This window comes from Miscanthus floridulus, chromosome 17, assembly GCF_019320115.1.
Source record: "Miscanthus floridulus cultivar M001 chromosome 17, ASM1932011v1, whole genome shotgun sequence".
NCBI lineage: Eukaryota > Viridiplantae > Streptophyta > Magnoliopsida > Poales > Poaceae > Miscanthus > Miscanthus floridulus.
This window is the reverse complement of record NC_089596.1, coordinates 106,409,369-106,430,702: the sequence shown is the minus strand read 5'-3', so window position 1 is coordinate 106,430,702 and position 21,334 is coordinate 106,409,369. Positions and strand designations below refer to the sequence as shown.

The following is a 21,334-nucleotide window of genomic DNA, read 5'->3' as shown; positions in this document are numbered from 1 at the left end:
TTTAATCTGTTAAAACCTCATATGACGCTTTAAGCACCGTTTTAACATCTTTGAGGCTGACTACGCTATCTTCCTGTCGGAACTTTAAAAGGTCTAGGAATTTAGTTTTTTCTCTGCTTAGGGGTATCATTATTGTGACCGTTGTACTCCTCCAACGGTCGTATTCATCTTAAATAATCTTTATCTCACTCTTAATAAAGAGTATCTTTTTTTAACTAATCTTTATCTCACTCTTAATAAAGAGTATTTTTCTTAATTGATCTTAATAGTGGCAGCAGCGAACTAGTGTAGGAGGACTTGAAGAAGCTACTGCTGCTCGACGTGCTGCGTTCGCTTCTCGCCGGACACCCCTGGAGCTCCCGCCGAGCGGGACGGGTAGCGCGTAGGGTTCCAGCCGAGGCACGAGGTCCATAGTGCGGGCTTCACCAGCACCACGCGATGCACGAATAGAGCTATGTAGGGGCCAAACTGGGTCCTGCCCCCCTCTTCTCCAGCTGTATCACTCTGAAGGTTTGCATGTCGCTGCATGCATGTAATTAATTCCTGCCTCTCTCGTAGCATGCTTGTTGTTGCTGATGAGTGGATCACAACTTACAAGTATGTAAATCCGCACATTGTTCATTCTTCTTTGACAGAATTCCAATTGTTCATTGCAGTCTATATAGATAGAACTTGAAAAAAACAAAGATTTTCCACATAATTTCAATGGTCTATACTACTATCGGTAATTACTGTAGTAGGGTAGCTTTGAATTGGCCCCCCTACACATTCATGCAAGCTCCGCCACTAGCGCGATGGCTGGGGTGGCGCCGGGCTTCACTGGCGTCGATCACGGCGCGGCGAGCAGGAAGGCCTCGTCAGGTGCCCTCGGTGGCTACGGCTTAGTCAGGGTCGCTCAGCGACGGCGGCGGCCTCTAGGGCGCTCGACGGCGACGGCTGTCGCTGGGGCGCTCGGCGGAGAAATGAGTCGAAGGAAGTCTTTTTTTTCTTTTTCTTTCCTGAGGCCGGTAGAGGAGTCGGGCGGGTGCGTGGGTTGGGGAGGTGTCGGAGGCAAAACGATGAGGCTGTGGACGATTCCAGTTTCGTGAGTAGGAGTAGAGATGTGGGCTCTCGCTAATGCATGTGGATACGTAGGCCTGGCCAAGCCACCCGGCCACTCGCGCGCTAGGCACCAAGCCGCGACCGGCAGCGCATTAGAATTTGCGAAATAGAAAACAGCTAGAAAGCAGCGCGGCCTTACCGCACGGTCCTGTGTGGTGCTTGCGTCATGAAGCTAATAATTATATTGCAATTAGTATTACTTAGCTTCTGTGGAGAATAAATAGCAGTAGTACAATATAATTATACATACCAATGGAGTTGATGTTGATCGTTGCCATTGCAGAGGATAATAGCTGGAGTCTCTTTTTTTCAATTAAGAACTATGCACGACACACCCATCATTGTGAAATTAAGAATTGTATATATAGGATCGCGAAGCCGGTAGAATCACTCAATTGTTTTATTTTATGTGTGTTATGGGTAAGCTAGCATAAAAATTTCATAGCAATTTGAATAAAGAAACTAACTCTATTAATTTTTTTTAGAAAACTCTTGAGAAATCTAGATCCACATTAATCGCAAAAAATTACACTAAAACATGTGATGTTATGTGTTTACAGTGCAGTGCTAGTTGTGTAGAGTTCAACAAACTTGGTTCGGCATTTTTTAAATTTTTATTTGTTTTGTTATGTTATTTACAAAATTTCAATCGTTTTAGATAAATAACAAATTCGTAGGAAAATAGAAAAACATCGTCGGGCCGAATTCGGCCCAGTAAGGCCCAGGTTCGGCGGGAAACAGGCCCGAGCAGGAGGCAGGCTGGCCCATTCAAAAGGCCTGGATTGCGGGTTGATTTCGGTAAAGTTCGAGGGCTTTTTTGCAAAAAACTTGAGAGGAGGTCTGGACTGCGGGTTGATTCGACTAAAGTTCGAGGGTTTTTTTTTCAAAAAAACCATGCCTCGCACGCTCTGGGCCATCCACGCACCCGATCCGACGGTCGGGGACGGCTGGTGACGTGGCCACGCTCGCCGGCCAGTTTTTGGGTGCATGTTTCATATGTAAAGATTCATATGTAAAGATACTTACCTGAGAGCCGAACGTGGAGAGACAGCCCGCGAACAAGCGTCAGAGAAAGGCCCATGTGGCCAGCGACGGGATCACGAGAGACGGTACAGCACCTCGATTTCTATCGACTGTACGCCGTAAGTACGAGTATCGCTCGATCGAGGCATCGTCGTATCGCTGTATAGGTTCGTTCGACGGTTCCTTCAGATCTTCACCGCTCGACAGCATACGCATACTAGATCGGAAATCGCCAATACGGAGCACGAGCATCCCGTCGTCGTCGTCCCTAGTTCCTACGACCACAACGCTCCTAGAGCCTCAGACCGTACAAAATTCATGTCTACTTTAATTGCTATTTGCTAAGCCCTCACATCATAAAATCATCTATCACACCGTGAGGTCGAGGGTTTGTCCTAACATCAAAGTCCATCATTAGTGAAAATAAAGTTACGAAATAAGATAGGAGATAATCTTTTGGATGATTGCTCATTTTCATTGAGTAGGATTTTTTTTTGAAGGTTATGGCCTTTGAACTATTTATATTGTACTTAATCCATGAATTTAAGCCTTATCGTGTTACTTAGTGCATATATACCGAATCACTTTTCAATTTTACAGTTGTTATTACCGAAGTGCTAAAATGGATTTACCGAATTGTATATGAAATTTTTTGGGTGGCATATCCTAACCTAAAATCCTAGATTCGCCACTGGCTTCACCGTGGGGGTCCATGCCGCTCCGTGTTGTAAAGTGCTAAGTATTTTGAAACAAAGAGTGCTCAGTAGATCAATTATGAAGTCTTAGGTTAACACATAGTTTGACTTTGAATAAAACTAAAACTTTAGATAGTTTGGCTTACGATAAAACTAAAACATCAGGGTTTTTTTTTTCCTGAGGCACGGAGTGATTTAAACGATTTCGACTGGGTTTATTTAGTTCAGGCAGCCAACCTTCTCTAAGCGGGCACTGAATGATTTTGTTGGTCCAGCCTTCGTAAAGCCCATTAACTTACGTAGGCCTCAACAAGTAAGCAGCCACCGTCTCCTGAAATTGGGCCAACTTGCTTATCTTCTGGGCTGTTTCCTCCTGCCCACCAGAACCGAACCGACCCCCTCTCCGCCCTCCAGCGCGTCCCCGTCGACGGCGGTGTGGCAGAACAGAACCCCAGAGATGGAGCGGGAGCCCGGCGCGACGGCGGCGCTGTGGGGGCACGCGCACCTCCCACTGCTGGCGCGCGCGGGGTCCAAGGAGTCGGTCGAGTGCATCCTTCAGGCGCTCTGGCGCACGCGCCGCACGGGCCTCGACGCCGCCGACCGCACCGTCGCCCGCGACGCCCTCCAGCTCGCCTCCGACGCCGAGCTCGACCCCGTCAGCACCCCCTGCCCCTCCCCACCGTTTGTCTTCCCTGCTTCCTTTCTGCTCCATCGCTCGCGTCGCGGGCGTTGCAGTGCAGGTTCAGACTGTTCAGTCCCCAACTCTGCTTCTTCGGCATCTCCCTGCTGCAGCTGCTGGTGTGCCTGAGGATACTGATCAGGCGGTGCGTCAACGAGAACGTCGCCAAGGACGACATCCCCAAGCTCTTCCCCGAGGAGGTGCCCCCCCGAGTTGCAGAAGCTGCTCACCTTGCTGCTGCAGAAGTTCCAGCCGGAGTGACAGCAGGATGCTGCCAAGGATCAGGTGAGTTGCTGACACGGCGATTTGATGCTCAGCTCAGACAACATGTTCTCGTCATTATTGTCGCCATTATGGTTAAAAGAAAAACATTGGCAAAGACTTGCTGCTAGTTGCTAGAAGGCATAATGCACTCATACACCCGTCTTGAGTGTATAAAAAATGTACTGTTTAGGATTGTATTTGTATTTTGATGTTGCACAAAGCAAAACAGTTAATTGTTAGATTATGTTTGGTGAGTTGCAAAGGCCTAGTAAGTATTTTTTTAAAGACAAATTGTGACATTCTTTAGTTGCCCAAAATATATCTTGATATCTAGATAGGTTTCTAAATAGTTGAGTGAGAGCTAAAATAGAAGACTGCATGCAGTTTTCTAATCCTACTAGGAGTATGTAGTAGATGCCGGATCCATCTCAATTAGCTATTTGCTGTGGAAGAGGGACGCATTTCCTGTTACATTTTGGAATTGGCAGTATTCTCTTTTTTTCTGTAAACTTCTGTATCGGAGGTGACATACACATATGAAAAATAAATCCTGGTTACTAACTTACTATACTCACTGAGTTGGACTAACCTAGCTAAGACCTTACATATTTGCCCCATTTAATTAACTGGAGTAAGATCAGCCTAGATCCTGGAACCTTAGGAGTTGACTGAGTAATAGGTTCTTGCAAATCTCGTTTCGATCTACTTGAAAATTGTATTGCAGTTCAGAGAACTCTTCTGTTATGCTTGGCAGTTCAGGGAACTCTTCTTTTATGTATTGCAATTCATAGAACTCTTCTTTTATGTTTGGCACATCAGTTATAATTCTTGTTTTTAGTTATATTATATTCTATTTAATAATATTATCCCTATATAATAGATAATGGGTTCTTGGGAGGAGGATGTTAGGCAGTTCATGTTTGATACAATTCCAACATTGACTCATAGATTCATCAAGCTTCCAAATCCAAACCAAACACATGCCAAGATTATCAAACCCTCGGTTCATGCCGTTCTTCCAGGTTAGTCATATAGGCTGCTTGCCCTTGTATCATTCCAAACACACTATTCCAACAATCTTAAGTTCCTTTTTACGTGCAGAACCGCATTGGCGCCATCGATGGGACACATATCCCTATTACTATCAATGAAGATAAGGCCCCTCCTTTTAGAAACAGAAAAGGGACATTGTCCCAGAATGTTATGTTCGCTTGTGACTTTGATCTCAAATTCACTTTCATCTCTTGTGGGTGGGAAGGATTTGTGTCTGATGCAGGAGTCCTACGTTCTGCTCTTACGGAGGGGTTTCATGTACCGCCAGGGAAATTCTACCTTGTAGATGGAGGATATGCTAACACTCTATCATTCATAGCACCGTACCGAGGAGTTAGGTACCACCTTGGTGAGTTTAGAAGGCGTGGATCATCGCAGAGAAATGAGTATGCAAACTACAAGGAGTTGTTTAATCATCGTCATGCACAACTTCGGAATCATATTGAAAGGGCATTTGGGGTGTTGAAAAAACGGTTTCCAATTCTGAAAGTGGGAACACACTATCCAATTGAGACTCATATCAAGATTCCTGCAGTAGCAGCGGTATTTCACAATATAATTAGAGGGCACAATGGGCAAGATAGTTGGCTAGATCACCAACCACAATATATCAATCCAACCACTTTTGTTGATATGCCGGAGGGGGATAACAGTTACCCAAGTGAGATAGAATCAAGTGATGGCAACACATTGCGAGATCAAATCGCGCAAGGCATGTGGGTTGCCTATAATAATTAGATGGTAATTTGGAGCATTGTTCATCATTTTCAGCATTTTACCTTACATTTATATTTCTAGACTTTTAGCTTATATTTATCTTTCACCATTTTTCAGCAATGTCAACGTCCCAGGGTACAAGGGCTGCATGGAGCTACACGTATGAGAAAGGGTTGGTGGATATAATGAAAGAGCATGTCAATGTCCCAATGTACAGGGCACAAAATGGCTGGACAGCAGATGGTTGGAGAAATATCGCTAAACAGTTCGATGAAACCTTCCCTTTAGCTCATTTTACAAAACAACAAATGCAAGAGAAGGATAAGGAGTTGAAAGGAAACTATAGGACAGTTAGAGATGCCAGAAAAGAGAGTGGTGTTGGTTGGAATCAGACATTAAGCATGATAATTGCCGAACCAAAGAAATGGGAAGACCTAATTGAGGTTAGTCACTTTCTGTCAATTATATAGTATTGTGTTTTCGCTATTTTAAGAAGCTAACTAAAATGTTGCTTTGTTGCATTTAATAGAAGAATCCCAAAGTCAGCAAGTTCCAAAAGAAGCCACTTCCTCTTTATGAACACCTGGCATCATTGTATGCAGGTAATTTTCCTTTGTTTGCTCAGTTCTGTAACTAGCTATTTTAGACTGAAGTTTTGGTCCATTTTTAGACTGGTTGTTTCATGAGCTAGCTGTATTGTAAATCTTCTGAGCCAGCCGTATTGTAAATCTTTTCAGCACAATTTTGTCTAAAGGAACAACTATGCTTATTTGGTGGTCTGAGTTCAGGGAACCACAATTTTGTCTATCATGATGGCCTTACCATTTGTTTGCTCTGTTTCTTAAATGAACATGTGCCTATGGTCCTGAATAACTTTGATTAATACCTAAGAGTGTATTTCTGGTGTGTATTAATAGGAAGTATAGCCACTGGAGATTTGAATTTTACATCAACCGAGTCTCCTAACATGACGGCACGACCTTCAATTGAAAGAAGTCACTCTGAGCAAAGTACACAGAACACGGCTGCTGGCTGGCTCTGATTCTATTGGCATCAATTTTGGTACAAATCTTTTTTCTCAAATTGAGGGTCCAGAAGTGCAATCTGCACCATCCTATCTTAATCTAGAGGAGCAAGGAAGTGGTAGTGGAAAAAAAACGCAAGCAAAGTCAAGTGGCAGCTAAACTCGGCGAATTCATAGAGATTAGAAAGTTCCAGAGGGAGAAAAATCAGGAAAAACTAGATGAGAAGAAGAAAAAAGAAGATGAATATTCCGTAGAAAAGTGCATTGCTATTGTGGAAAGCATGGAAGACCTAACTAATGTGCAGAAGGCAGATGCTAATGAACTCTTTCAATCTGAGATGAATCGATAAATATTTATGATGACAAAAAATCCAACTGTTCGACTAATTTGGCTAAAGAAAAAAATTTCACAGGTATGTTTGCTTGTCTTAGTTTTCTCCTCTTCTTCTAGCATTACATCATGTTTACTGAACCTGTATACTAAGATTTAACTTGAAAGGAGCTAAGACAGTTTCATAGTTAGAAGATGACATGGTGTAGTGTTAGAAAATGACTAGGTGTTCCACTTCTTCAGAGTTCCAATTTTTTTTTGTAAAGAGTCTAAGATCTAAATATGTTGTATGTGTATCCTAAACACTGAGGTGTGCTGTTATGGTGCAGGGAAATTAGAGATGGAGTCAGCCAACACCAAAAAAAGAGGACAATACTGGGTCAACATTGTATTCATAGCTCATTTATTTTGATGAACATGTTAATTACGTATTGTGATGTCACATGATGTGTCTCCTTAATAAACTTGTTATTTTGTCTGATGCTCTATTTGAGTTGGCTTCAGAAGTAATACTATGTTGAAACCTATTTGAGTTGGCTTCGGGAGGACAATACTGCACTGTGCTGATGCTCTATTTGAGTTGGCTCATTATTCAGCCCTATTAGCTTCGCTGAAAAGCCATAGCTGAAAATACTGTTTGTTGATTTGTTGTGAGAGAAAAACACTGTTCTTTCGCTGAAACTATACGGCTCGTGAGACAAGCGAATAGGGCCAAAAACTGAAGAACGTCATGTTGAAACCTATGTTCAGAGCCAAGTTCTGTATGGAGTACTGAGTTTTTGGCTACTTATTTAAGTGCTAATGATGATACAGAGCATGTAATTATTTTCTAAATTAACTGATTTTTTATCTTTCTTACGTTCTTTGAATTTTCAATTTTTTTCTTGATTTTGGCATTTTTCTATGTGTATTTTTTAAGTCCATGGCGATGCATTATTAGCCTTCTATCACCAGATAGTAGAAACGCACTGTATATCGATGCTTTATCCCCTCTGTCTTTTGGTTGCACAATATAACATCTTCCCTGGGATTAAATAGCAGCAACGCGGTGATCTCCCCTGCCCTGCTTCCAAACAGCACAAAGGGGACAGGGTTCACCTTCCCTGCCGTGGAGGGGGGATGTCACTGTCCACAAAATCCCCCTAGGCGCTGTTGTTCCCTGGGTTGAGCTGCCCCGTGCTCCCAAAGGAAGCCTTAGGGGACGGGGATGGAGACAGATTATTCCCCACGGGGGATGAATTCGGTGGGAAATCTATCCCCGCTGGGGATGACGGGGACATGGATGGTTGGGTGCTCTCTGGCCCCGATCCCTCTCCTCCGCTCCGACATCTCGCTCCCTCCCCTCCGCTCCGAAGCTGCATCTCGCCATATCCCTACATTGCTCCCTTCGCTCCCACGCTAGAAGGCGATGCAAAGTAGCTGCCTGCATCTGCTCCGATGCTAGAAGCGCGATGCGACGCCGCTGAATCTCTCCATGTCCGACGCCGCTGCATCTCTGGGTGTCCACTCTCCAGGACTCGGGACATCGTTCGCCGCCCACCAGGAGCCGCCCACCGGCCTCGTCGGAGCCATCAGCCGTGAGGCGCAGCAGCCATGCCTGCCGCCGAATGTCTGCTGGATTGCTTAGACTTACTATGAATCTGGGATTCTGGGATGTGTCTCTGTAAATTTTCTCGTGTAGTCATGTTTCTACGATTTGGTTTCTGCGGTTTGGTTTCTATGATTTGGTACATTGTTTGTTGTGCTCGGGGATGGGGATCCCCGCGGGGATTAAATCTAGAATAGGGATGGAGAAGAAATGTCCCCCGTTGATGTTCGTGGGGACAGGGACGGGAAAAATTTGTCCCCGCGGGGACGAGGATGGTGGCCTGTTCGCCTACGGGAATTCCTCGTTGCCATCTTTAGTGGCTGCTATCGGCATCAAGTGGCTACGGACGGAAGCTTGTCACGCAGAGCAGAGGTAGCTCGCGCGTCACTATCGCTCTAAAGGCTGTCTGTTTGCAACAACAAGGGCGTCCAAAACCCCAGAAAAAACCCTGTGATGTGGTGTCGTCAGATGCAGATCCATCCGTCTGCGTATGATAACCAGTTAAGTAGTTAACCGCCGGCCTTAATCCGGGTTAATTGGGTACCTAGATATTGTATGGCCAGGAGCCGCCAGCATCTCATCTGACGACATGCATGCCGGTGAGCAGTCATCATCTCATCTTATTGTGTGCATCTTATAATCTTTGTTTCTCTCTATCTAGTGCTCCTTGTACTCTTCTATACTTGGGTGTGCTGTGTGCACACTGGATCAGTATGTGATGTATATTTCATTGCTCAAGTATAATAATATTGGCTGATTCGATCGCTTTTTAATTGCAGAATGAATAATACTAATGCAAAAGACCTGCATCAGAGATACATATCGTCGTCCTTGGATCAGCTGCATCATCAGATTCATCCAGAATTTCAGATACAGCAACACGCGCACGCCACACGCACGTTCCTCCACTATTGCCTTGGCAAACACAGATCTGTTGAGATCTCTTCTCTGAATCTTTGAATTCTGAAAGGCATCCACTTTCAGGTTGGCATATGACATGATGAATGACTGCCTTGAATCCGGCAACATACAGATATATTTATATGCGCAAATGAACCTATCGCCAAATGCTGGCCAGATTAAGGAGCTAGCACAAGCGCGCACTATGTAGAATTATATATACGCCTAGATCTAGATGAGTGCTCGCCAATTGTCAATGGCACTACTTCAGCCACTTTGGGTCGTGGACTCAGTGCACACGTCAGGTCTGCTCGCTTCACCCATGGAGTGCCACTACCTCTAAAAAAAACTTTGGCCCGTCAAAAAGTGAGATGCATGTACAGTTTTTAGGAGAGGCTGCGGTTATTTTCAGGTAAACGGTAAATCAGGGCCAGATTTACAATACATCGATTCAAGCTTCGTTTATAACCATACATCTTCATGCATGTCTGTTGTCGAATTTGCTTCAGCTTCAGCACACTTGTTGCCATTTTCACTCCTCGATCTTGTGGATTCATGGATCGACGGACGGCGGCGTAAGTGGCAAGCACGCAAGCTAGGTTCCAATGGACGGCATCGACGGTGACAGAGACATGCCGAGCTCCAGGTTCAGCGGGGAGCAGTGGTATCGTCCATGAGCTTGTTCCTCGTCCATCTCTGAAACTGATGCCTTCGGAGACAGAGAGTTCGAGGTGCCGACGGCCTTGCAACCTGACGGGTTGGAGACGACAAGCACCACGTGTCTGTTTTCACTCTCACAATCCTGAACCTACCACGCATCGAGTGTCAGAAATGTTTTTTCAGTATAAATAATTTGTTCTTCCAGACAGAAAAGGAACTAAAAAACCGAAAGATTTGAGATAGGAGTAGTTTTTTTTAACCATATCGAAGAGGCTGGAGCGGCGCTTGCTGCTCTTCTTCGCGGCGCCGGCGCTGTTCTGCCTGAGGAAGAACTTCTGGGCGTGGCTGGCCACCTGCGTGGGCGTTCTGGTGGTGACGAAGCCCCGGGAGATGCCGCGCCAGTCGCCCCTGCCCAGCTTGTCCAGCCCCACCAGGAACAGCCGGTGCTCCTCCTCGCTCCACGGGACCCCTTTCTTCCTCTCCCGCAACGCTGCCGACCCGCGACCGCCGTTGTCGGAGAGGTAGCCACCGCCGTCGCCGGCTCTTTCGGCCGAGCACTCGTCGATTGACAGGAGCAAGCCCGACGGCGCGACAGGCAGAGGCCAGCCGCCCAGGCAGCAGTCCACGCTGTAGCTCCTGTGCAGCTGCATCGCCGGCGCCGGCGGAGCGGCAGCGGCGCCAACGCCATTTGTTGAGGCGGCACGGAGCTGCACCCCGAACAGCCTCAGCCCTGCCGCGGCGGCGCCACCGCCGCCACAGCGCATGGCGGCGGCCTCACTCACTCTCTGGTGGTCTGCGGTGGCGATGCGGCAGGCTATCGAGCCATGGCCGTAGCTACCACAGTTGGAGCATCTACTCGCCACGGCATGCATTGTTTGCATGTATAAAAAAGGAAGGCTATCCGCTATCTCAATTCTCAGCAGAATTATGGAGTATATGAGAAATTGAGAATGAGAACAACTGTGATGGTCTTGGCATATGCCAACAACGGCCGAGACAACAATAATTGGAGCCGTCATTTTCATGTACGTAGTAGCTTATTGGATTTTTGGATATGCTATTATCTTATACAAATATTCTTTCTTTCTTTCTTGGTGACTATACTGTCATTGCACTAATCTCCTGATTATGTTGGCTAATCCAACCAGAGTCTTATCTTCTCTAACTACAGGATCTCTCTTTGATGCACTGCCACCGGTAAAAGCAAAGAGATTTGGGGTGAAGTGCTTGTCAGTCCATGATGGAGACAGGCATATATACTCTTATATGCTACAATTCTAGCACGGTGTCACGTTTTAGTATCTTGAGTTTGACTAATTATAGATAAAAATGTATCAATATTTATGATATCAAATAAATATCATTAGATTAATTATGAAATATATTTTCATAATAAATTGATTCAGTGCCATAAATATGAATACTATTCACTATAAACTTGGTCAAATATGAACTACTTTTATTGACACGTAATTCGTAGTTGTATTCTTTTCTGGACGGAGTGAGTATTGTACATTGCATGGCCCAATTCACTGTCCATGGTTCATTTGTGACCAAAAGGAAAGTGCATGTGTATGCATGATTGAGGGCTTGTGGCAGAACGTTTTGTTTAGGTCCATGCATGGGCCCCTGCTGGTCAGCTGTCCATCTTCTTTGCTTCAGTAAGCATGAAGAGATTTGGGACAGCTACCTAATTGGTCACTACAAAAAAGTGTAGTGCAAATAGTCTCTGATCCACTAACTCTGGCTTCAGGTACAGGCATGACATGGCCTGCAAGATTCAAGATCTCCAGTAGTCACCAGCTTTGTCTAATCCAATAATCCTCAGCGTGTAAAAAACCCCGCGCGGCAAACTCCACGCCACAGGCGCAGAATGTTCTGAAGCAGAAGCTTGGTATCGCCATTGACTACAGCGTTGTGGACGACGGGATCATTGAAAAGGTTCGGGCCATCTTTGCGGCCCCTTTGTCGGCCAACCAGCAGGAGGCACTGCTGGCGCTGTTTGGGGACGGATTTGATCCGGTGGCCATGAACCTGGATCTGGTCAGGTTTGACGCCGAGGATATTTAGGCCTTGAGCTCAGCTTGTTTGTCGCAAAATACTACCGTGTAAATCACAACCACATGTGTTCGGTCGCTGGTCTCGGTAATCAATGGATTACCGTGGCCAGCTTAGGTTGTAACAAACTCTACTTCTGATTAATGAAAAACGTGCCACGCCACGATCGCGAAATTTTTTTTTGTCCTTCTCTTTTTTTTCCTCGGAGAATATGTCGCATTATAAAAATTTCTTATTGATATTATGTTGGTAAAATAAAATCGAATCCAAACTTTTCTGAGAGGAATAACAATATCACATCACAGTTAATAAAAGAACTCTCTCCCTATATTAATAGAACACATGTTTTTTCTTGAAAAAAAAGAGGAGCATCAGCACAGCTCTTTCTCGTTAATTGGGCTCATTCCTACTCGTTCAGTTCGAAAGGCCCAATAAACCAGCATCCGCGCAACACCACCACAAAGGTCCACATATCCATTTTTGAACCTAGGCCCACAAATCCCGAGCCCGACCCGCCGCTTCTCCGGTAGCGAGTCTAGTACTAACTAAAATGACAAAAATGCCCCCCTCCCCCCACACACAACACTGAGCCTCAGCATGGTACACCAGTAATTACCTCGACCCCATATACCCGTTTTCGTCATTTGGCAAATGGAAATGATAGCCCGTCGTCTAAAAGCGGAAGGCAAACCCGGCTGCCGTACAGTAGACCTGCAGAGTGCAGACTGCCTCAGCCTCACCAAGCGAAGCTCGTTGGCGGCTAGGGTTTTGCGGCCTCCCGAAGTGACCAAAGTCCAAACCCTAGAGCACCCGCGCCCATTCCATGGCGTGCTAGGCTTCGATCGAGGCTGGGGGGATTAGTACCGTACCGCGGGTTGGGAGTAGAGCAAGTGCCGAGCGGAAATGGCGTCGAGGAACCAATTCGATCTCCTTGGAGACGTCGACAACGACGACCCCGCCCACCTCCTCGCAGCCGCCGAGAAGAAGGCGACCGCAGCGCCGAAGCCCGCGCCAGCGCCCTCGCCGGCCAAGCTGCCCACCAAGCCCCCGCCGCCCGCGCAAGCTGGTGAGTCCATAGCGATACGCGGTTTGTGTTTGGTAGAAATTATCCGATTTCGGGATCCACGGGTGCCATCTAAAGCTCGGAGTTTTGATTATTCATGTGAAATTTCACTCTTTTGTGATCGCAGTGAGGGAAGAAAGGAGCTATGGTGCTCCACCGCGCGATGGTCCTGGACGTGGTGGTCCTGGACGCGGAAGAGGCGGCCGCGGCGGCAGGGCCGGCACGAGGCGAGATTTTGGAGATGCTGATGCCAACGGCTTTGAGGGAGGGTATGGTGGTGGTGGTGGCGGCTTTGGAGACGGTGTAGTTGCTCGCGGTGAAAATGGTGAGGGGAGGCAGGCAGAGAGGGGCCGTGGGCCCCGCCAGCCTTACCGTGGAGGTGGGCGCCGTGGCGGGTATACCGATGGGCAGGCTGGGGATGAGTTCGGACGTCCTCGCCGGGCATATGAGCGCCACAGCGGCACAGGCCGTGGTTACGAGATGAAGCGTGAAGGGGCTGGGCGTGGAAATTGGGGGACTGCGACTGATGAAGGCCTTGCACAGTTAAGATTGTTGCTATTCAGTCTACACTATGTGGTTTGATGAACCATTTTTTAGGTTACTACGATTGATGTGTAGAGTTTTGACCTTTTTGTATGCTGCTTATAGGGACACTGTGGATGCCGTTAATCCTGAGGAGACTTCTGCCATGGTGGAGCATAAGAAACCTGAAGATGCACCACAGTCTGAGGTTGAGAAGGACAAGGAGGGTGCGGAGAATGAAGAGGAAGAAAAGGAACCTGAGGATAAGGTATATTTCTGATTCGTATTGTGACGCCCCTGCTACCACATACCACTTTGCAATGTGTATGTGTATGGTTGTAGTATGGCTAGCACATTCTGTACAGGGTAATGGTAGCACTCTTTAACATGCGTAGCACCACCTGTAATTTTGGGTACTATGACACTTACAATGTTCTGAACATTTGTTTATATATCTGGAAAAAATGTGGAGTAGATTGGTGGAAATATTTTGTGATTCATTTAGTTTCATTCATATCAAACCTCGCTCGATAGTCTACTACTAGTTATTTATTTTGGAAATTTTTGCTTGAAAATCAGTGTTGCTGTGCCAATAAGGGACTGACATTACCTTCTTTATCACTGCATTATTTTTGTTTTTAAGAGGCTCTTCTGCTTTTCAATCCATTAGTTTTGCTCAATTCTGCCAAATGCAATGGCCCTCTATTAGAATGCATGCATCACTATTCTTTGTCTGCCTGTCAGTTTTCCAGTTATGCAAAATTTCAGTCCAGAACATGCTATGTGCTTGCAAGTTTTGGCTCCAAGATTTGATTTGGGATATTTGTGTTTCTTGTAAAACAATTGTGTACATTTGATTTTGATAAGTATCATTACTCCTTCATTCTCCTTTTTCCCCTTTGGGTGGTTCTATTGAATCTTTGTGTTTCTGTAATTCAACTTCTCTAGACCTTTTGGGTGCTTTTGTATGGATACTCCTATATGTTTGCCATCTTGTTCTAATAAAAAAAAATGTTTGCCATCTTCCTGTACTGATATGGCATCCCTGCATACTGACTGTAATTAAGTTGGGATGTCATTTTTTCATCAAAATAGAGTAGTTTGTGAAATAATGTTTGCTCACCATGATGCAGGAGATGACTTTGGAGGAATATGAAAAGGTACTGGAGGAAAAACGAAAAGCTTTATTTGCCCTCAAGGCTGAGGAGAGAAAAGTTGAAATTGACAAGGAGCTGCAGTCCATGCAACAATTGTCAGTTAAAAAGGATGCTGATGAAGTGTTTATCAAGCTGGTACGTTACGTTGTGTGCATACTGCTCTTTCCTTTTCCTGTTGGTCACAGTCGGTTTTGATTTTTAACCAAACGATTACCCAAACAATTCTAGGGCTCTGACAAGGACTTGAAAAAGAAAGAAAATGCTGAAAGAGAAGAACGGGCCAAGAAGGTATCTGATATTTTCACCTCGTTACACTTAAGTCTGATCATCAGAGTTGCTGTTGTTTTGCTAACTGCTATGTCTGTTTCCTGTTTCCCTTGTTCCTGCCTCCCTGAAGTCCCTGAGCATCAACGAATTCTTGAAGCCAGCTGAAGGTGAGAGGTACTATAACCCCAGTAACCGTGGCCGTGGCCGTGGTAGGGGTCGTGGTGAGCGTGGGGGGTTCCGTGGTGGTTACAATGGTGGTTTTCGGGGACCAGCTGCTGCTCCAACCATCGAAGACCAGGCTCAGTTCCCTGCCCTGGCCTAAGCACAGCTCGGTTTACTCCTGAGTTCGCTCAAGATCATGTCACTGTTGTTGAATCCTCTCCTCTGTGCGTCAGTCTCGGTCCTATTGTTGTTGCTGCTGCTATGTCGCTCCCAGCATGTTTATCGCCGTGTGGTGTATCCGTGTGTGCTGACGTGTTGTGCCAAATGATATGTTGTGTTGTAGGGGTTAGCTGCTTCTGTTTTTTGGTAGGATTATGTATCCAACATTTCTGATGTACTGGTGTGCTCGTGATTAAGGTGCTGTTTGGTTCGCCCGTTTTACAGCGGGACCTGTTCACAGCGTTAACTACCTTAGTTACTTTTTGTTTGTTTAATATGGGATGTAACCCGATGCCACGGAACATGCCGCGCCTTCACAAACCGGATCCCAATAATGGATTTGGATGCCCGCCTGCCCAACCAAACAGAATAAGTAATCATCCGTTCCATTCCCATTACCCACGTCCATCCATTACCTTTACGCTACAGTTGCTATTTGTGAACCAAACGGCACCTAAATGGTTCTGCTCACTGAGAAATTTAATGATGCCATGTATTCCGGGGCTTCCGGTATCTGCCCTCTGGCCCGCCTCGTAATGGTTGTGGACTTTGTCACCGGAGACGGACAAGGGACAAGTATAAGAGTTAATTAACACCAAACAAACATCTTCACATCCTTACCCACAAGGATTCCGATTCAGCAACAGCAACGTTAATCGCACGAAGCAACAGCTCGTGTTATCAAGTACCTTCACATCCTTCCCCACAAGGATTACGATTCAGCAACGTTAATCGGACGAAACAACAGCTCGAGTTATCAAGTACAGAATCGTTTTCGGCTACTTGGAGTTCCGAGTTCTCATCACCACGGGGCCTTCAGCTTGTACGATCCAATGTTCATCGGGGAAGAACTCATCACCACGGGGACTTCAGCTTGTACAGTCCAATGTTGAGGGCAGAAGATGCCACGATCACATTGTCATCGAACCAGGCTATCTCTTGCTTCTCACCCAAAGGCAAATATCAACGTTCAGGGGGCAAGTATACCGTCCGAGATGGTTCTGAGCCCTAAAAGACAAGGCATGGAATAAGGTTTATGCACCTTTTTTTTAGAGAAGTTGTTAGAACCGTTGCTACTTCCTCTGAGGTTGTAGTCGTGTGACGTGGGAGGGCGAGGCTTGGTCTCTCCTCGGCAGCGGGCGTGCGACGCCGTGCTGGCGGCCGGCGTCGAACACAAGAACAGAGGAGAGGGTTGAGGCTAACAGAGCGGGAGAGATTGATATCAATCTCCAGCTCCCCTCTCATTAAACAAATGTTTAGGCTATATAGCCAAGTGTTCCACAATTCACTAACTGACTAACAAACTTTAGCTGACTAACAAATGCAAATCTGAGATCCTAGACTTGAGGAACTGAAGCCGCTCTGGCCGTGGTCACCATGCAGCCGCATGCATGTCACGCGCGTCGCACGCCGCTCCGCTGCATCCTTAGCCACGGCTCCGCTTGCGGCGCTGGTAGACGCGGCCCACCATAACATCACTCCCGTCGTCGACAAACAGCTCGTCCTCGAGCTGAAAGTCGGGGCAGGCCGCGCGGAAGTCGTCGACTGGTTCCCAGGTGGCGTCGGTCTCCGGCAGGCCGGCCCACTGGATGAGCACGTGCCAGACCCCACGGCGCAGCTACGAGCTCAGGGCGCGTTCGGGTGCTTCCAGCAGACGACCGTGGCGCATGGGTGGCAATGCCGGAGTAGCTGTCGGAGGGGCTCCATGGAAGGGCTTCAGAACGCCAACGTGGAAGACGTCGTGGATGCGCGCGCCGTCTGGCAGTCGAAGGCGGTAGGCGACGTCGCCCACGCGCTCCATCACCTGAAAGGGTCCCGCGTAGCGCGGGCTGAGCTTGCTGCGTGCGCCGGGAACCAACGACTGGGCGGGGCGGTGCAGGAGCCAGAGCCAGACCCAATCGCCGATGTTGAACTCCAGAGGGCGGTGATGGGCGTCGTAGTTGTGCTTGGCGTAGTGCTGGGCTTGCAGCAGCCGGTTGCGTACGTCGGCGAGGAAAGCGTCGCGGTCCATGAGCATGTTGTCGACCGTAGCAGTGCGCGCCGCCGCTGGTTCATAGGGCACCATCGGTGGAGGAGGGCGACCGTACACCACCTGAAACGGGGTGGCACGCAAGGCGGAGTGGAAGCTGGTGTTGTAGCAGTATTCGGCCCACGGGAGCCACTCCAGCCACGCCCGAGGCCTGTCGCCGGTGATGCATCTCAGGTACATGGCGATCGTCTTGTTGACAGCCTCGGATTGCCCGTCCGTCTGAGGGTGAAATGCGGTGCTCATGCGTAGCTGCACACCTGCCATCTTGAACAAATCCCTCCAGACGTGGCCGGTGAAGACGGGGTCTCGATCGCTGACGATCGACGCCGGAAAGCCGTGGAGCCTGACGATGTCGGTGAAGAAGGCGCGGGCGACCGACGATGCCGTGTACGGGTGGCCGAGCACTATGAAGTGAGCATACTTCGAAAAACGGTCGACCACCGTGAGTATGACGCTCTTGCCGTGCACCTTGGGTAGCCCTTCGACGAAGTCCAAGGAAATGTCCGTGCGGATGACGAAGCGACGGCCCCAGAGGTAGGGTCGCCAATGGCGCACTGCCTGTACGAGGCCGATGAGCTCACGCTCATAAGCCGCCACCTTCAAGTGTCTGGCGGCGAAGGGCTTGCTGTAGAACGCGAGAGGTCCCGCGCCTTGGTGCAGCACGGCGCCGAAGCCAGTACCGGAGGCGTCGCAGTCGACGACGAAAGGCCTGGTGAAGTCCGGCAGGTGAAGTACGGGAGCAGTCGAGAGCGCCTCCTTGAGCGCTGTGAAGGCGGCCGTTGCCTCCTCCGTCCAGTGGAAACCTTCCTTGCGCAGCAGCTTGGTCAGGGGAGCCGCCACCGTGCCGAAGTCCTTTATGAATCGCTGGTAGTACCCGGCGAGTCCGAGGAAGCCGCGGAGACCCCGTGCCGAGGCGGGATGCGGCCAGGCGGCCACGGCCTCTACTTTGTCGCCGTCCATGGCTACGCCCGAGGCCGAGATCACATGGCCCAGGTATGCCACCGAGGTGGTGCCAAAGGCGCACTTCGAGCGCTTGATGCGCAACTGGTGCGCACGGAGGACGTCGAAGACGGCGCGGAGGTGTTGCAGGTGCTCGGACCAAGAGGCGCTGTAGATCAATATGTCATCAAAAAACACGAGGACGCACTATGAAGGAATTGGCGAAGCACGGCGTTCATCAGACTTTGGAACGTGGCTGGCGCGTTGGTGAGGCCAAACGGCATCACGAGGAACTCAAAGTGCCCGTGATGCGTTCGGAACGCGATCTTCTCGACGTCGTCCGGGTGGACGTGGACTTGGTGATAGCCGGCACGTAGGTCCAACTTCGTGAAGAAGCGTGCGCCATGAAGCTCGTCGATGAGCTCTTCCACCACCGGGATCAGGAATTTATCTTTCACCGTGTTGTCGTTGAGCGCCCTGTAGTTGACGCAGAAGCACCATGTCGCGTCCGCCTTCTTGACGAGGAGGACGGGCGCGGAGAAGGGTGAGGTGCTGGGCCAGATGATGCCCTGCTCAAGCATCGCCGCGCACTGAGCCTCCAGCTCGTCCTTCTGGAGTTGCGGATAGCGGTACGGGCGGACTACCACCGGCGCGGTGTTCGGAAGTAGATGGATCCGGTGATCGCAGGCGCGGGCCGGCGGTAGCCCTGTCGGTGCGGCGAAAACATCGCTGTAGGAATCCAGGAGGCGGTCGAGGAGGGCCGGTTCGGAGTTGCGCAGGGCGTGGAGGCGGCTGGTGGAGGGAATGTCCCAGCGCGTCGAGCCGATGCCTTTCCAGAGAATGCGCCGACCGTGGCGCCAGAACGCCATGCAGAGGTCGTCGAAGTCCCATAGTATGAGACCAAGGGTGCGCAGGTACGTGGTGCCCAAGACGACGTCGTAGCAGTCGAGCGGAATCGCGTAGCAGTCAACGGTGAAGTGCTCCTCGGCGATGCGGACGACAACGTTGCGCGCGAGGCCGCGGCACGCGACGCGGTCACCGTTGGCGACCACCACGTGGGTGCCCTGGCTGTCATGGAAGTGGAGGCCGACGCGGCGAGCAGCCTCCGTGCTGATGAAGTTGTGCGTGGACCCGAAATCGAGGAGGACGGTGAGCTCGTGGTTGCCAATGGCGATGCGAAGCTGCATCATATCTGCAGTGCGGATACCCACGAGCGCGTACAAGGAGATGAGTGGGGGCAGATCATCCGCCTGGCCGCCCTGGACCGACGACTCCTGGGCCGGTGGTTCCTCTGGAAGCTACGGCTCGGACTCGTGGAAGTCGGTGACCTCCAGGTAGAAGAGGCGCTGGCACTTGTGCCCCCGGATGTACGGTTCGTCGCAGTTGTAGCATAAGCCTTGGCGACGGCGTTTCGCCATCTCGGTGGGAGACAAACGACGGAACGGCCGTGGTGGCGCCGGTAGGGCCGCCTGAGCAGGGCCCGCAGGTGCTATCGTCGGTGTCACGGCTGGCGCGGCCGGCAGAGCCAGCGGCGGGTTGCGCGCCGGCGGGCGCGGTGGACGAGCCGCGGGCGTCGGTGGCAGGACGCCAGCGCGGCGTTCGTAGGCGCGAGCTAAGCCCATCGTGCGTTGCAGGTCCGTGGGCCCTTGGAGTTCGACGTCGGTGCGGATCGGGTCCGGCAGGCCACCGGTGAAGAGTTGAACTTGCTGGAGCGGAGACAATGGGCCGGCGTGCGCCATCCGGGCCTGGAACGCCTCCTGGTACTCCGCCACGGTGCCCCGGAATGGCAGGCGCGCCAAGTCGGAGAGGTGGTTGGTGGCGAGCAGGGGCCCGAAGCGCTGGTGGCAGAGCGCCTTGAAGAGGGGCCAGGAGATGTTGCTGACGTTGCCCGCGTCGCGCTCCAGCATGTAGTACCAGTGTTGGGTGACGCCGTTCATGTGAAACGACGCGAGCTAGACCTTGTCCACCTCCGGCGTGCGCTGCGCCCGGAAGAAGTGCTCGCATTTGTTCATCCACGCCAGGGGATCTTCCGTCCCGTCGAACGTCGGGAAGGACAGCTTCTGGAAACGGGGCACACCGCGGGCACCCGCGTGGCCCTCGTAGTGTCCCGGGGCGCCGCGGCCTTCAGAGTGGCCGTCGTAGTGGCTCGGCGGCGGTGGAGGTGGCGCGCTAAAGGTAGGGGGTGGCGAAGGAGAATGGGGAAATGGGATCTGGGTGATGGGCAGCGGCGCTGAAGGTACTTGGGGTTCAGCCGACGCCGCCGAGTGAATCACAACGGAGCCGGTTGTTTGCGCCACGGGAATGCCGCCGTAACCTGGCATGCCATACGAAAACGAGGCCGGGGGTGGACTGCTCGCGGACGGACCGCTGGCGGACGACGAGGCCCGCCCCTCCAGGGCGGATAGGCGCGTGGCGAACTGCCCCATCTGGCGTTGCAGTCCAAGTATGGTGACGATGAGGGGGTCTGGGGAGGAGGAATCTCCCGGTGTGGGAGGCGCGGTGGTTTGCGGGAGCGGGGCGGTGGTGGTGGGTGCGGCGGTGGTCGTTGGGTGGATGGGTGGAATGGCAGCGGAGGAAAGGGCGGTCGTGGGAACGCCAGTCATCGGACCTGACATTGCCGATACCAGATTGTTAGAACCGCTGCTACTTCCTCTGAGATTGTAGTCGTGTGACGTGGGAGGGCGAGGCTTGGTCTCTCCTCGGCGGCGGGCGTGCGACGCCGTGCTGGCGGCCGGCGTCGAACACAAGAACAGAGGAGAGGGTTGAGGCTAACAGAGCGGGAGAGATTGATATCAATCTCCAGCTCCCCTCTCATTAAACAAATGTTTAGGCTATATAGCCAAGTGTTCCACAATTCACTAACTGACTAACAAACTTTAGCTG

At 49.8% G+C, this 21,334-nt stretch overlaps 2 protein-coding genes and 1 pseudogene across 3 annotated transcripts; 2 read left to right on the top strand and 1 right to left on the bottom strand.

The window, feature by feature from the left end:
* The first annotated feature begins 3,212 nt into the window (after positions 1 to 3,212).
* LOC136517636 (uncharacterized) lies at positions 3,213 to 7,329 on the top strand (annotated as a pseudogene).
* A 2,153-nt stretch (positions 7,330 to 9,482) lies between these two features.
* LOC136518091 (transcription factor KUA1-like) lies at positions 9,483 to 10,993 on the bottom strand. 2 transcript variants are annotated; one of them, XM_066511750.1, is made up of 2 exons: positions 10,296 to 10,993; positions 9,483 to 10,177 (listed from the first exon to the last, which is right to left on the bottom strand). In XM_066511750.1, the coding sequence occupies exons 1-2, from the start codon at positions 10,914 to 10,916 to the stop codon at positions 9,971 to 9,973; spliced, it is 828 nt and encodes a 275-aa protein (XP_066367847.1). In that variant the 5' UTR covers positions 10,917 to 10,993; the 3' UTR covers positions 9,483 to 9,970. The 2 variants fall into 2 exon arrangements, with proteins under 2 accessions (XP_066367847.1, XP_066367845.1); XM_066511748.1 differs by having other exon boundaries at positions 9,487 to 10,183; positions 10,296 to 10,990.
* A 1,793-nt stretch (positions 10,994 to 12,786) lies between these two features.
* Positions 12,787 to 15,716, top strand: LOC136517002 (RGG repeats nuclear RNA binding protein A-like). Its single transcript, XM_066510516.1, has 6 exons — positions 12,787 to 13,159; positions 13,284 to 13,698; positions 13,805 to 13,946; positions 14,812 to 14,970; positions 15,064 to 15,123; positions 15,233 to 15,716. Exons 1-6 carry the CDS (start codon positions 12,997 to 12,999, stop codon positions 15,422 to 15,424), a joined length of 1,131 nt encoding a protein of 376 aa, XP_066366613.1. The 5' UTR covers positions 12,787 to 12,996; the 3' UTR covers positions 15,425 to 15,716.
* Positions 15,717 to 21,334: the final 5,618 nt, after the last annotated feature.